At 41.5% G+C, this 13,546-nt stretch overlaps 1 protein-coding gene across 3 annotated transcripts in view; it reads right to left on the bottom strand.

Annotated features, from left to right (window-relative positions):
- The window catches only part of akap9 (A kinase (PRKA) anchor protein 9), a 56,612-nt gene that overhangs the window by 38,606 nt on the left and 4,460 nt on the right, over window positions 1-13,546 (bottom strand). For 2 of the 3 annotated variants that reach the window (XM_041052598.1, XM_041052596.1), the window contains exons 2-8: window positions 9,353-9,625; window positions 6,484-6,528; window positions 5,664-5,726; window positions 4,480-4,629; window positions 4,087-4,242; window positions 3,662-3,859; window positions 655-3,540 (exon numbers count right to left, since the gene is read on the bottom strand). In XM_041052598.1, coding sequence (XP_040908532.1) covers window positions 655-3,540; window positions 3,662-3,859; window positions 4,087-4,242; window positions 4,480-4,629; window positions 5,664-5,726; window positions 6,484-6,528; window positions 9,353-9,625 — 3,771 coding nt within the window. The remainder of the gene's footprint in view (window positions 1-654; window positions 3,541-3,661; window positions 3,860-4,086; window positions 4,243-4,479; window positions 4,630-5,663; window positions 5,727-6,483; window positions 6,529-9,352; window positions 9,626-13,546) is intronic. The other variant, XM_041052597.1, reaches the window with a different exon arrangement.

Consider the following 13,546-nt stretch of genomic DNA (forward strand, 5'->3'; position numbering starts at 1 on the left):
TTTCCTTTTTTATTTTCAGTCCTTGTCAAAACCAATGTTACATTCAGCCTGAGGAAGAGCAGCATCAAATGAAAGCATTATAAATATTGTATTATGCCCCTTTAAAAGTAGAAATGAGCAGAATATTGATAGTCTTGACAGTCAATCGCTACGTGCAGGCTGTACTGTGTGTGCATTTTCTCTTTTATGTTTTTCTTCCCACAATAGCTCCACTTAATATCACTGAATGGTCTAAACGAACTTACAAAAAATACCTTTTGACACAACAGTCTGACTGTGCTGCTCAGTGATACCTTTGAGAGCAAGCCTGCAGACACTCAGGCAATTTGCAATCATGACTATTTGTCACTAGAGAGAAAACATGCCAGTGCTGAAATGCCTCAGTCACATTCTCTTCAATGTTAAAGCTTAATCTGGCTCTGAATGCAGTTGCACACATTTTTGGATGAGGCTAATAACAATATCAGACATCACAGCACTAATTGTAAATGTGATACATGCAATTCTAACTGCGCTCTCTTCTGACAGGCACAGTTTTTGAAAACCCCTCGAATCAATCAAACATGTAATTTAATCAGACTTAGAAAAGGGAGAGAAAACGCAGTGCAGCCGTTTTAGTGAAGAGTGGTGCAGCAGATGCATGTGAGTGCCTACCCGTTTGTTGGTGTAGTCTCTGCCTCCGTCTCCGTGGTACCCGTCAGTGGAGTCCTCCTTACTGGCCCTCTCCTGTGAACATGACATAACCTGGCTCTCCATCTGAGGCTGTATCTCCTGCTCTGCGGCACTTGTAGCTCTCTCTTCCTCCACCGCTGCCTCCTCTTCCTCCTCCCTTTGCTTTTCTTCTCGGCTGTCTGACAGAGAAGTGCCCAGTTTGCGCTCCTGCTTCGACCTCTGCCGTCTCTTGCGCCTGCTTGACCCTGAGGCTGTGGATTTCTGCGGGGAGGATCGTCCTTCAACAGGTCCCTCCCCCGAGGACTGGACTGCTGCTGGAGATGGAGTCTGTGAAAGCCTCTGGAGCTCCAGGGTCTGCCGGATGCCGTCTCTCTCGGCTTCAGCTGCCCGTAAGAGGGACTGGAGAGCCTTTACCTCCTCTTGCAGAGATTGAATCTGAGGGTGATGATCCTCAAAAGAACAAACTGGCTCAACAGCTTGCTCTTCTTCCTGGAGCTGAGCTTTTCTCTGGGAATCCTGCCCCCTCGCCTGCTCTCTCATAATCTCTTGTTTCTTTTCCAGTTCTTTCCCCAGGCTTTGATTTTGGGCGATGACCTTTGCGTTTTCTTTTCTCACTTTCATCAGCTCCTCTTCCAGCTGTTCTGCTTTGCTCTCTGTGAACATCAGCTGCTCTGTAACCTCAGAAAGCCTAGCAGCCAGGCTTTCCTTCTCACTCAAAGTAACGTTAAGTTTCTCCATTAGCTCAGTAGTATCTTTTTCTATCACAGCTTTACTATCTGGACTTGTGTCCTCCATTTTGATATGTCTGCCGCTCTCCTCCATCTCCCGAATCTGTGACTGAAGGCTGGCAATTTTCGCCTCAAACTCAAGTGTTTCCTTCAGTGTCCTCTCTTCTAACTGCGTCTTTGCCTCAATGAGACACACATACTCTTCCTTCAGCTCCTGGTAGTTTACTTCAAAATTCTTTTCAGCAAAAGAGAAGGTAGTCCTCTGCTTTTCAATTTCCTCTCTAAGCTCATCTATCTGTTGCTGTATTTGATTCTTCTCTGCTGTGAGTGTCTCAGTTTTCTTTATTTTTGAGTCCAACTCTTCTTTTAAAGTGTTATTAGATTCTATTAATGCCTTCTTTTCCAATTCCTCCTCTGCCCATTTGTTCTCCCAGCACTGTTCTTTCTCTTTTGTCTGTTTTTCAAGGTCCTCCGTCTTTTTTAGTAAAGTCTTAATTTCGTTTTCCATTCTAGCTCGTTCTTCTCCTCCCTTTCTCAGTTCCTCAAGCTCCACTTGAAGCTCTTGGAGCTGCTGGACAAGCTCGTCTGCTTTGGAGCTGTGCAAAGCTAGCTTTAGATCTTCTTTCAGGCCAAGAATTTGGTGCAAAAGCTCATCTCGCTCTGTGGCAAAACCTGACTTCTCTCTTCGTAACAAATGCAGTTCTTCTTCATAGCTGGCGCGCAGCTCATGCAGCGCTCTCTCATGTTTGATAGCAGCTTCATTGAGAAGGTTTTCTGTGTTCAGGAAGCTCTCCCTCTGCAATTCTTCCCGCAGATGGGTGAGCTCTTCCTCATGGCTAAACAGAAGCTGAGTTCTCAGTCGTTCCAGCTCTGCTTCCTGTGACTCAGCCATGCGGTCCAGCACAGCATCTTTCTCCCTCTCTAGCATCTCCAACTTGATCTTGTAATTGGTTATTTCTGATTCGTGTTTTGTTTCTGCCTCCTGCGCAGCTTCCTGAGCAGCGGCCAGCTCGCTCCTCAGATTGTCAATCGTGTCCTGGAGGCGCTGCAGTTCACCTTGCTGGCTTTCCTGAGAGATAAGACTGTGGGAGACCAGCTCCTCTTTTTCTTTAGCGGAATGAAGATCCTGAAGAAGATCCTCAACCTTGACCTGCAGGTTGAACTTTTCTTGGGCAACTTGGCTTAGCTCTTGTATGGTTTTATCGTGCATTGCTTGGGATTGCTCTAATGTCTCCTGAAGTTCCTTAATCTTGGTATTGAGAGTGTCCACCTCAACAGTGCTAACAGTGGAGCTTTGAGACAGTTGTGCTTTCAGAAGCTCAAGCTCAGCACGATGTTGCTCAATCATTTGCTCCACTTTGGCTGCATGTTGCAAATTAAGCTCCTGCTTCATCTGGACAATTTGCTGGCCGTACATCTCATCCAGCTCTGCCCTGAGATGTTCGAGCTCCCTCGCGGTCTCTTGCTGCATTTTTGGGATGGTGTCACTCTCAGACAGGCTGCCCTGGTGACAGCGTTTCTGCAGATCCTCTACTGTGCCCATGAGCTGCATGATTTCATTTGAAGACATTCGCTCTTTCTGTCTGGATGTTGCGAGCTCCCCCTTACAACTTTCTAACTCTACTCTCTCTTTCTCCAATTCTAATTTACAACTTTCCATTTCACTTTTACAGCTCTCTAAGTCAGACTTAGTGCTTTCCAACTCATCCAGGCACCTTTCAATCTCTGATTCTTTCGCAGCCATTCGCTGTTGGAGGTCAAGCAGTCGTTTTTCAGAGGACTCGAGCTCATCCTCGAGTTGTGTAAGAGAGCAGTCACGTTCTGAAATGACTCTCTCTTGCTCTGCTATGATCAGCTCTTTCTCATCTGACTGGTGTGCAGTATTCTCATCTGTAGTCCTTCCCACATGAGCAAGTTCCTCCCTGAGCAGCATCAACGACCGCTCATGTTCTGTGATTATTGCAGTTTGCTCGGAAATGATCAGACTTTTCTCTTTCAGTGTTTGTGCAAAAGATGCCTCAGCCCTTCTTAAATCCGTCAGCGACTGCTCCTGACTCACAATGATTTTTTCTTGTTCAGCAATCAGCAGGTCCTTTTTGTTTAAGCTTTCTGTAATTGACTCTTCTGATCTTTTCCCCGACTACAAAAGAAAACAGAGGGTTAAACTGAGAACATAGTGTGTAACTATTTCAATTTAAATGTATAAATGTCTAAAACTTATCTGTGATGATCTACAGTTAAAACATCAGGCAAGTGCTCACCATCTCCATCTCACTGAGTCTGTTCTGGAGCTGGCTGATGTGCTCCAGCTGTTCACTGCTTCTCTCCTGGTGCTTTCTGACCTCCACATTCATTTCCTCCAGCTGTTGTTGGTACTGGACGAGCTGCTGTCTGGCCTGCAGAAGATCAGCTGCGGTGCTGCTGTGGCTGGTATTCCTCAGTGTCTCGCCTGCCTGCAGCTGTGATTATTAGTCAGAGTGGAGGGTAGTCAGGATATGGAAAAAAATAGAGGGAAAACATTTTACTTCCTGTTTATAATATGTATAAACTCACCCCCACGCACAGATTAATTGCTAATTGGACCAATGGATTATAAGCAGTACAAAATAATAAGTGTAAAAAAACTTAGAATAGAGGAAAATAACATAACTGTTTGAACAAAAAAAAAAACTTTCTGGGTTCCCACCTGCTGGAACTGAATATGCAGTTTTTGGCTTTGTTCTGTCAGCTCCAGGAATTCTTTCATGATCTCGTCTTTCTCCTCCCGAGCCTGCTGAAGGTTAGCTGTGAGCTGGGTGATGATGCCATCTCGGTGCTTCAGAGCAGCTTCAAAGTCCTGCAGCTATAGAAGTAAAATGGCATTAAGTAAAATTACCTCACATACAGCTTAGGGTTGACCAAGGTATTATAAAGCAGTAAGGAGTGGGTATTTCAAAATGGTGAAATGCTGTGGTAACCGGAACAGTTAAAATAACCTTATACGCAGGGTATTACGCAGAAGTTCAGCCTTAATGTACACATGAAGGAGAAATGAAAAAAGTATCATCAATACAAGAGTAAACATCAATCAAGTGTCTACCTGCTGTACTCCTTCTGTACCAAAGGCTGCCCTGATTTCCTCAAGCTCTCGACTCAGTTCCTCCACTGCCTGGGTCTTGGCGGCGAGTGCATCCTCCATATCTTGCAATGTACCTCCCTTCCTCACCTGTTGCACAGGCTCCGTCTCCTCCTGATGTGAAAAATAACAGTAAGAACTAGCATATCATTTATAAGGTTTCGATAAAGGACAGGATGAGAATTAGCTTAGCATTTAGTCACCACCCCAGAGCAACAGTGGTTAGTTATAAGAGCCAGGAGCCACATGAAGGAATGTGAAGTAAATATATTAATGTTACCAACTGTTCCTGTTAAAAAATGTTTTGTTGTTTGTTCGTTTTCCTGATCTTTCAAAAAAGGGTACTGCTGTGGGCATTACTGACTTTACTTTAACTACTATCAGAACTACTATCAGACCTAACTCAATCCCCCAGATATGCAAAATTCAATAAAATTAGAAAGGGGGCAGAAATGCTTTGTGATCATACTTTCTCTTTGTAAGTCTACAATTCTGTTAAATGCAGATTGTATGGGAACTAATTACTAGGTTTCATCCCACACAATGAAATTAAAGCCATTTAAATAATTCAATTTGAATAATGAAAGAAATTTTAAAAAATGTTCTGGTACGTTCTTAAGCACTGATAAATTTCAAACAATATCTAGTCCTTATAACTCAGCTCTGACCAACTTTATGCACTAAAACACGTCCCTAACACCTCAGTGTCACCCTTCTGTTCGAATATCACCTCAGTGAATCTAAAGAGAGCAGGTTTTTGTCCTCTCTCTCCTCCAAACACTTCACTGTCCTCTCCCTCCTTTTCCATCATTCACCCTCCACTTTATTCTCCTCCAGCTTTCAGAGATAATTTACCCCTCTAAAATGTCACCAAGCCCCGTTAAAGCCTAATCTCCTGAGTCGTTTCTGTTTGCAAAAATGACAATTTATAAGATATTTCTCCTTCCCCAACACCATATACCTAACATGTACGTGTATGTCGGTATATAGTCAAGTTAAGTACAGCATAAAACAGGCATGGTTAGTGGGTTACAAGAAGTCTTGCAGACGACTAAAACCTTAAGCAGAAAGTCAAATCCAGCAGCCAGAGGTTTTGCTAGCAAAGCCAAAAGCAGAGCTGAAAGAACTGCTTGATCAGATTACTGTACCCAGATAAAATCCTTCGAAGACATCATTAGATTCTCTGTCATCTCATCGTGGCACCCATTTACCTGTCAATTCACAATGCTGTCAGTGACACGTTAAGGTTTGGGAAGTGTGTGACCAGAAAGGCCATGTAATTTCAGAAGTCACCCCTGGGCAGATTTGGACTAGGTCCGATGATTTGTATGATTTATCCTCTTTGAAGATATCTCAGATCTTAAATGCTGGTTTTACTAAAAGCATGAACTAAAATCATATTTAAATCATCCTCAGTTTTTTTATGTTGTAACCTGTAGTGTTAAGTGACAAAATGGCATCAGAAAAAAATCTTTGAAGAATGTTTTATTTGACTGGCTCACGGTCAGAGAGTGTGTACGGTAGCCAGCAGGGACCCATTTCAAGAAAAGGAAAAGCTGTTTATGCACCAAAGACAAGTTCAGCACCTGATCATGCTATCACCTGTCAAGTGGCCTGAGTCAGCAGATACTGTTGATGAGATAAGACATGATACAGACTGACTATAGTGATCTGCCACTCTTGTTTCCGTAGAATAATATAAATAATAGAAAACCTTGACAAATACGGGCAGGTAATTAGCCACATGTTAAATCTTCCTCTTCATCAGTGGCTTCATAATTAGGCTTTTCCAAAACAGACACTGAGACGCAGGTGTGACCATAAATCAAAACCACACTAGCAGTTGTTTTCAGAGAAGCTTAGTGTGCGTTAATGTAAACTTGGCTGTGTGAGAAACATTTTGAGTTACCATAAAATAAGGAAACAGAGGTTCATCTCAAAAAGTGATGATACATATTTCCCTCTCACCTCTGAGGAGTAATCTTCAGCAGTAGTGGACACTTCACTTTCTGGCTGCAACAGAAAAAAAGCAAAGCAGTTTCATCAACACTGGACACTAAAAACTAACAGAATATACGAACCACATAAAAGAAGTGATTTCAAACATAACCCAAGACAAATTACTGCATCTCATTAATCCCAAATGTCATGTCATGTCATCATCTACTGCTTATCTGGGTCTGGGCCCAGGTCGCGGTGGCGACTGCCACCCAGTCCACAATGTACCAAAGTCAGAACATAATCTAAGTTGTGGGTTCTTTTATTGTGAAATGAAAAAGGTAGTCCTAACATTTACAGAAGTCTTCCAATGCGATCTAAAATGCACGTACTAAAATGTTCAGTCATAATAATTTGAAACAATGCCTGAGTTTTGTCCTACTTCAGAAGGCACTCTGCATACAAATATGGGTCTAACCTACTTCTGCCACACAGCTCCTTCCTCACTCCCACAGAGTAATGAGGGCCATTATTGAAATCTATTTTCGGGTTAGTTCTTAGGTCATAAATTGAAACTATGTGGGGGCCAGAGCAGAAGAGAAATGACAGGTTTTGCTTTAACTGACAGCAGAACTTGACCAACCCGTCGAACTGTTTGCAGCAACGTGGATGAAGCAGATTATTGGTCTAGTAATATGCGACATGACTAGGGATGGCTCCAATGGCCGGATCCATTTTGGATCCAGTTCCCCATCTGCAAAATATACAGATTTGCATTTCATAAATTATGCTGCATTTTCTGGTTGTGGGTACAGTCTGTGAACATTATTTAGGCTGCTACTAAAATCTCTAGAGTTTCTGCCTTTGCAGCCAAAAAAAGTTGATGAGACATCTTTAAGTTGTAGTTATTTGCAAATGTTGAAAATTAAACGTATAAAAATTCAATAAGGGATTTGAAAGGATTCAGATTCGATACGTGGACTAGACACTGGATCTAAATTTGATAAAAAGCTGTTGAACCCCTGCACGTGACTATAATATGTTGGCATTTTATTATAACCTTTTCAAGATTCAAGAGTCTTTATTGTCATTATGCGAACATAACGAAATTTTGCAGAGAATTTTAGTGCACTTGCTGATATCTAAGAGGAATCAGTGAGTTAACGCATTTGTATTTGCAGTTATAATCTCTTTCAGATGCCTGCGAAAGACTGTATTGACAGTATGGAAAACTTTGATCCTGTTGCGTTTCCACAGCAACCCCTTCCTGCTCACAGAAAGCAGCACCACCACAAAATCTCTGAAGAGAACAGAGCACTGTGACCATTTTTTCTGGGATAAGAGCAGAAACTGACGTGAGAAAAATAACAAAGACAGAGGGGAAATGAACCTATTTAACTTTAAGTGGTTAAATAATTTGTCTGCATAAATAATTCACACATACCCTGTTGTAAATGTACTAATTTCATTTGTTAGGAATACATAACAGCTCCTGTGCCTTCAGCAGAAAAATACAACATGTTCCACAGCCTTTAGTAACAGAGAGGATGGGGGTTGATCCCAAGGTTAAAAAAAAAAATTAAAAAATCACCGCGCAACCCAACATTCATACATTTAATCAACCTTAAGGTCTGCTGAAAAGTGTTGCAAGGCCACAGGAACTGGTCGCACAGACTGACGCATCTCAACCTGTTTAAAGGCAATTGTCTGTTTCCATGGCAACCGGTAGTTTTGTGGGCATGTACTTCATCAAATGTACAGTGGGTTCAGGGAAAGAGAGTCCGCACAGTGCCGATAAAAAGAGACTGAGGGGGCTCGAGTGATGAAAAAAAAAGAAAACATGTAAGGGCCCTCGTGTCTTGGTTTTACATGAATGGTTATCTACAGGATAATAATGTAACTGCCTGAATATTTATTTATCAGAATCATTACAGACCCTGAAAGTTCTGCCTCCAACTTTTACGTTTATCTATAGGAATTTATCACAGAAGAAGGTAAAAGCATATGGGTTATTTCTTTTTAAACACAAGAGGGGCTACAGTAGTATTTGTGAATATGAAATTAATTCACAGTATGCAACAACATTGAATTTTAACATCCTCGTGTTTAGTTTCAAAAAGCATGCTTGACTCAGTGATGTATTATGCAAGGGAAGAACTAAGCTGCTGAAAGTCCAACCAAATCCCCAGAAGAACTAAAAACTTTCACGAGTTTGGAATATTTTAAAATGTACACAACAATGCTATAGAGTGTATTCTTTAAAAGAAAATGGCATCAAAGCAGCCAAGTATCTCTGCCGGGGTCTGGCTCAAAGCTAACTGTAAACATTATGAACATAAGAGCTTTTGTAACGTATCAAAGAATTAAAACTATGTAAATCAAATCTAAATTAGCTCATTGCGTCAGAGGATAAAAAACAGAGCAGAAAGAAAAAGTGTCCTGGTTGGATCCTGTCAACTATTAACTGTCCCACTCAGTCCATATAGATCTCAATCACAATTCATTACTGATCAAATTTAAAGAGATCTTTATCAAAATTTTTGGTTTTGTTAGATGTGTGCAAAAAAATTAATATTATGCATTTATGGCTTTTACTTTAGTTAATGTGTGAGTATTTGAAATATCACCTATTTGTTTCTGTGTGGTTTAACACATTTGTGATCCCCATCAAGTTCAACATGGCAAGACCCAGAAATGATTCCTGAATGACAGCTGTTTATTGCAGCATGTCTTAACTGTGAGATGCAGTTTTTTTCTCTGAAATGAGTTGTGGTGCCACACACAAATCCATAATATTCATTAAAAGGAAATGAATGTATGTATTTATTATGTATGTGTCAATATTTCTGACAGTCCTTACTGGTAGTAATAAAATGCGAAGAGGAAGTGCAGTGTCTACCTCTATGGTGTAGGTCTGGTCATGCTTGACAGTCTCTCCGCTCCGCAGTGTCCTTGCGAAGGTAAACTCCGTGGTGGGTGGGTCTTTATTTCCTTCTTGTGATCCATCTCGTCCTCCCCCCGATACTTCCTCTCCTCCCACAGACTGATCCGGCTCGACCTCCACCCTTCCCTGTGAATCCCCTTCCGAGTCCTCCGCTGTCTTCTTTTTCTTCTTCTTTTTCTGTTTCTTCTGGGAGTCAGCGTGAGCTTTTCTCTGACGGTACTCAGCCAACTGGAGTGGGAAGACAGAAACAGGCAGCGTTAAAGATAAACATTACACTGTACACTTCAAAAGTTGTCCTTGGAAGAAAAAAGAAACGCATTTGCAAACACATTCGCAGTCACCCTTTTAAGTATTATTCTGATCTACACCCAAAGGTGTTGCCTCCATTCAGATCTTTGTTTATCTGACCCTAAGGCTCAGGCTTTAGTGAAATAATCACCTACTTCATCCTAATTCACAACTCATTACTCTGCCTACATAGTTAATACTTCTAATACATTTTTAAAAAAAGAACATATCAACCTACTCTGAGTCTGCACAGTTTAGTGAAACTCAAGCGAAACATTGTGTGCCCCAAAAAGGCTTCTTCCCTGCTCCGAGTCAATCCTCCCTCCCTGAGTCCATATGACCCGACACATGCTTCTTGCTGTGCCAGGTGCTAATCCTGACTAAAGGGATTACATTTTTAAACTATGTCAACGATCTGTCGTAGCAACAAATAACACATTTTGTTATCTTCACCATTTTCAAAATTTTACCCTTTGCTTTACTCAGCAACAAAAACACCCTTTATGTCACTGAGGTCTCTTGTCTCCTGTTAAGTATTTTAAATCAAGAAGATCCAAAACGTTATGATAGAAATAACTTTTTTTTTGGCAAGCATACTGAAGTGTATGCTTGCCTGTAGAGAATGTCACATATTGGAAGTGTGCTAATTAAATACTGTCTCAATTTTCCCTTAATCCAGTATCATCATTTGTGTCTTGCTGAGAAATCTTTTCACATCTTCTTATTGTGAAGGAAAATTTAAACAATACAACCAGCTGGTGCACACTTATAATTATGAGTTGAAGTCACACGTGTAATATGAGCACATGTGCTGCACTAATCTAATTTCCAACTAGCCGTGAGGTATCACTCACTCTCCTTCTCCCTCTGTTTCTCTCCGAACAGTCAGTACTACAGATATCCATTATGTATGAGCACTGGCTGACAGAAAATAGGTGGCAGGCTCAGCTGAGCAGGACAGACAGCAGGGGCTACAGGTGTCACACCACAGGTGCTGCATGGATTGCCATAGATATAGATAGGCTGTTGCCAAGGATACTGTGCTAATGCCTGGTCACCTGTCTGGGAGATGCCTCTGTACCCCATGACAGATACCACAGGCCTAAACTAGAGCTCAAATGATTAATCAATTAGTTAATCAGCAGAAATTTTTTCAGCAACTATGACACACAGCTTTGTTTGTTTACAAGAGCTCCAGACGCTGCCTTTAAGTACAGTCAACTACTGTATATTGACTTTAAATACTTTGCTAAACTATTATTTTGATATAAAAAGGTCTTAAAATTTCCCACAGCCCACGGTGATCTATCTTGATAGCTTGTTTTATTCAACTAACACTCCAATATCCAAACATATTTAGTTTACTTTTATATATCACAAACAAAATACTGATGTTTGAATAGCTGGAACCACTGTGTTTGGCATTTTTGCTTGAAAAACTACAAAAAAACCCCCCAACTATCAGGTATCAAAATACTTGCCGATTCATTTTTGGTTGATCAACTAATAGGTTAATCGCTGCAGCTCGACTTTGCTCTCACTAAGACTTGCAGCACAGGTTTTATGCACCTTTCTGGCAAACGCCACTCCTGCAGCAGCAAAGGCAGCACAAAAGAAGGCACTTTTTGACAGGTCTGACTTGGTGATGCTGTACAAAAGGTTAGAGGCCGACACTACAGAGCTGAGAGTGGGCGTCTTTATCACGTCCCCCACCTACAACACACAGCTAAAAAGCTCAAAGGGCTCTTGATCTGTGCCTCTGCACCTCCACACATGCTCCACCCCTCATCCAAATATACCCACCTATCTAAATGTTCAGGAGAGCTTTATCCAGCAAATACCAGAGCACACAGAGTGAGATATGAATGAATGCCAGGATTATAGAATGGGGACTCAATGCTCAGTGCTTCAATGTTACACTGACAACTAAAAGTGCACTCAGAGAACACAGACCTCCGCCAAGGCCAGTGTCAAACAGCATACACCAAACTTCATAGAAAAAAACTGGAATTCATAGTAAATGATGCGGATCTGCCTAAAAATTGAATGGGTTCTTCTGCGGCCCCTGTCCCATCCCTCCACCAAGCTTGGTGCAAATCGGTTCAGTACTTTTAGTGTAATCCTGCTGACAAACAAACAAACAGACATGTGAAAACATAACCTCCTTGGTGGAGGTAACAACAAGGCTGTCTTTTATTTCTGACTGAATCAGAATAACACACAAGCAGTAATGTGCAATAGGCAGTGGACCTGCCAGCAAAAATCACCCTGGGTTTTGGAAATGTCTAGGGAACCCCAGTCTTCCGTTGAGCTGCTTATCATAGCGGGCTGCCCTATTTGGCTGAGCAGACCAGAGCATTGGCTGAGCATATGGAATAACGGAGCCTGTGTAGCTGTATCACCATCTGGGAAACAGAAACTACGTAGGTGTATCACCATCTGCTGTCTGAAAACATTTACACAACCATATTTTTTCTACAGGCTTTTCGTTTTTTTTTTTTTTTTTTTAATCTGTGTCTAATAGTATCTGACTAACAGCATCAACAACAGCATCCAGCAAACTGTTTTTGATTTTTCTCAGGTGGTGAGATCCACTGAACTGTGATGGGGCTACAGAAATCAATGTTGTGACTGTCAGATTTAACACCTGTGTATGCCTAATCTTATGATACCATGGAAACACAAGGAAAATTTGTTTTTCGGAAGAATATGCTGTAGTTTAACGACCTCACACAAACACACAGTAACAGGGTTGGACTGTTTTATGATATATACCACTGGATTTTATAAAATCGGCTACTATAAAATCAATTTTACCATACACTTAATAGTGCCGTAGCTATACCTTTATTGTTTCTGGGTGTATCAAGTAATTGTGGACAGTGTTGTAATCAATGACCAGGACTGATCAACGACTATACCAGGTTTTTGATTTTTTTATATGATTTTTACATCAGTGTGATGAAGTATGTGTTGGATTAGATTCAAATCAACTGAAAAAGTAGTTGGGTACATGTGATACTTATGTCATTGCTGAATATACTATTCATAAGTGTGACTTACAAAGTGTGTAATTAAGTAGATAACTAACAAAGTGGAGTTCTGTAGTTTGATTTATGCCTGTAAGACACTGCAAAAAATTTCCCAGAGCTGCTGAAAACAGAAGTCCACTGGTTCCCAGAAGGGAAGCTCACTGCCTCCAGTGTCATGTCATGTGCCGGTGACAGGGCCAGCTACTCTGTGTTAGTCAACATACAGCTGCTGGAGGGCCTCAATCCTCTGCTTTACACACACATTCCTGTTAACAAGTAACAATAGCTAACAATCCTGAAAACAAAGCAACAGCAACTGGAACAGCATCAGCCCCACCTGGTTCATCACCAGTACAGCGAGTGGAGATATACTGTGTCTGTGAAACATTCAAGAGGCTCAACACAGAGGCAGTGTAACATCAGCCACAACATTAAAACTGGTTTTAATGTTGTGGCTGATTGGAGTTACATTAGCAGACCGACAAAGCACCCTTGTCTAACTCTGAAATGCACTCTCATTTTTCACAACCCCACATGCCTTTGCCTTTTCATGAACTCTAAGCCACAATCAACGTCAAGTATCCTCGTAACCTCTGCAAAGAAGTACGGAGGTGCTTGTGCACCATTGCTCTCCTAATGACAGCAGCCACAGTCTCCTTCCCAACCCCAGAAACAACACAGAGCAGCAAGCAACGCAGAAATTACTTTAGAGAAGGACGCTCCTATAAAAGGACGAAAAAAACAAAACCAAGAATAGTGCATTACATCAGGCGCACCTACACTGGTAGAAGAACAAAAACGGAAACTCTCTCACATTTGCATCCCCGTC

Source organism: Toxotes jaculatrix, chromosome 13, assembly GCF_017976425.1.
Source record: "Toxotes jaculatrix isolate fToxJac2 chromosome 13, fToxJac2.pri, whole genome shotgun sequence".
Taxonomy (NCBI): Eukaryota; Metazoa; Chordata; class Actinopteri; family Toxotidae; genus Toxotes; species Toxotes jaculatrix.